The 2,605-nt window shown below is 38.5% G+C and overlaps 2 protein-coding genes across 2 annotated transcripts in view; one reads left to right on the top strand and one right to left on the bottom strand.

The window, feature by feature from the left end:
* LOC104729604 (pentatricopeptide repeat-containing protein At4g35850, mitochondrial) overlaps positions 1–721 on the top strand; it is a 4,538-nt gene extending 3,817 nt beyond the window's left edge. Inside the window, 3 exon segments of the mRNA XM_019231320.1 lie at positions 29–107; positions 212–313; positions 425–721. Coding sequence (XP_019086865.1) covers positions 29–107; positions 212–313; positions 425–523 — 280 coding nt within the window. The 3' untranslated portion in view covers positions 524–721.
* LOC104729602 (ras-related protein RABB1b) lies at positions 745–2,605 on the bottom strand (the record flags this gene model as incomplete). Its single annotated transcript, XM_019231319.1, is given in 5 exon segments — positions 745–1,054; positions 1,140–1,208; positions 1,331–1,535; positions 1,894–1,976; positions 2,468–2,605. Coding segments are annotated over 5 exon segments (588 nt in total), but the record flags the coding sequence as incomplete, so codon positions are not given.

Raw genomic sequence — 2,605 nt, 5'->3', positions numbered from 1 at the left:
GCGTGATGATAATTTGTTTGTTAATGCAGGTCCAAATGAACGAACGCAATTTCTTCTTAGACCCAAGAACTGGAAGCAGTCTGCTACTTAAAGCTGGTGGCGAAAAGGTATTGAACTTGAAGTCCCCAAGAAAGCACTGAAAAATAGCTTTGCTGTGTTATAGAGAGTTGGCTTAGTGAAAGTTAAAAAAAAAAAAATTCTTTTATGGCAGACGGGCGGGTACACAGTTGCAAATATGATATGGGATTTCATGCAAGCTCGAAGGATTACACCTACACTAGCTGCTGTTGAAGCTTACTTCAAAGGATTGAAAGTAAAATAATAGTCCCTTTTCTCAAATCTTATAAACAAAGCATAAAAACTCAGTTCCTTCACGGTATTAATTATTGATGGGTTGTCGGTTTTTGTGTTGTGGGAATCACAGGAACGTGAAATTCCAGAAGATGATCCGAGACTCATGTTAGTGACGAGTACATACAATACCTTGCGACTTAAGGAAGGGACATTAAACAATCGGCGTTAAAACAAAGGGATCAAGAGGAGAAAAGACAGTATCATGGCTTCTTCGTTTTCTTATTACGCTATTTGCTTATTAGGATCTCTGTAAACCATCTTGGTATGTTTTTCAAACCAGTTCCTTGAGATGAATAAGGAGACTTCAACTAGATGAGGACTGAATATTATGCTCATTTTCAGTTGCTTAACCTTGAGAGCTTTGACACTTTCATACAAAAGCAGACAATGTTCCAAATAAGCTAACGCCTGTTTTGTTTATAAAGATCAGGCTGTTCACTCTCAAATGCACCAGTTTAGTTTTTTAACAAAGACAAATTGAAAAATATAGATAAAAAAAAAGAACGCAACTATACATTCTGGTGTATCATCAATTTGCAGAGGTAAATAAAAGCAATAGTAGTTTCTGAATCACCAGATTACAGCAGATATGTGTCCTAAGGACTTTTTAACCACAACAGCCACCTCCCTGAGAAATTGCACCATCCCTGCCTCCTGCTGCACCTTGAGTACGCCCGTAGCCAACCTTAATGCCCGATGACTGCAAAATCCAAAGAGATCAAGGGAATTAGATCACATTGTAACACAATCAAGGGATTAGAACACCAGAAGATGAGGGAAAGTACCTCGTTGGATACATCAAAAACACCATCCTGAATGTTCTGAAGGATTTTGGCAGCTGTCTTTATGAATGCCTGTAGGAATATATATGTGCGATATTAAGTACTCTTAATGCAATAAAAGAAGACAAAACTCTCCATGTAATTACGGCCAAATAACAGGATGGGGAAAAGGAGTAGCAAAGAATCAGTGTCACCTCCTCAACGTTTTGAGCTGTTCTTGCAGATGCTTCCAAGAATAGCAGGCCGTGTTCCTTGGCAAACTGTTCGCCTTCCTCTTTGCTAACAGCTCTCTTGTGAGCAAGATCGCATTTGTTCCCAATTAGCATAATACTCATGTTAGGATTTGCATGTTGCCGAGCATCCTCCAACCAACTAGCCAGATGGTTAAATGTCTCTCTCCTGCAACCAAAAGAACCAGACTTTTGAGCTTTGGGGCAGAAAGATCAACAGATGGTAAAACTCTTGCAATCCTTCTTATATATATCGTTCATACTTGTAAAAAATCCCGAAAAAAAAAACAGAGTAAAAAGATGATTTCAAGTAGGATGCTAAGATGTATGGTTAACTTAACAACCTCCCAAAAGAGCATTGCCAGTATCAATCATATTAGCCAAAACTATATGCAAGATTTTTCAAACGTAAATTCCCAAAACCTGTAGTTATAATGAAAGTACCAATTTCCAAAACCTTAACAACAGTTATAAGTTTATCATAAACCAGTAAACCAGTAAAGCTCCGGCTGCAAGGAAATACAAACCTGGTGATGTCATAAACCAGTAAAGCTCCGGCTGCTCCTCTGTAATATGATCTGGTGATGGATCTAAAAGACTCTTGTCCAGCCTAGAGCATCATACGATTGGTTAAATCATAGAACGGTATCATAGCACACTATAGAACCAGAAGGCACAAAAACCAAATATAAAACAAGTCCAGCCCATACATCATCCAATGAAAAAGATTAACAAGTCAAGTCATACAGCTGAGTGTAAAAAAAACGAAACAAAGACTATTGAAGAGAATAAATCACAACAAGGGACTGGTGAAGTCAGCTTCTATATCAATAAGCCTAAGATGAAACCAACTTTGAGTCTCTGGCAACGATTTTAAAATAGAATTGTTACTTGAGAGCAGCAATTATATAGTAAGGCATTGTTTCTATAAAATTGTCTTATTGATCATGAGAATTAATCTTCAAAATCTAGGTTAGGTCAAAAAGGGCTCAAAACCAATCCTAATCGATAAAAACGTTGATTAAGAAGTTCTCTTAAAAGGACCTAATTAGATGGAAGAGAAGGATAAAGGGCGAGAGAGGTAGAGAGCAGAAGGCGTACGGTGTCCCAAATTTGAAGTTTGATGGGGCGTCCATCGACGGTGACCATGCGAGCACCGAACTCGACACCAATGGTGAGATCGTGGACTGGTTGGAACCTCTTGTCAGTAAATTGAAGAAGCAGGCACGATTTCCCAAC

The sequence above is a fragment of the Camelina sativa genome, chromosome 10 (genome assembly GCF_000633955.1).
Source record: "Camelina sativa cultivar DH55 chromosome 10, Cs, whole genome shotgun sequence".
NCBI classification, from domain to species: domain Eukaryota; kingdom Viridiplantae; phylum Streptophyta; class Magnoliopsida; order Brassicales; family Brassicaceae; genus Camelina; species Camelina sativa.
This window is presented reverse-complemented; position numbering and strand designations above follow the sequence as displayed.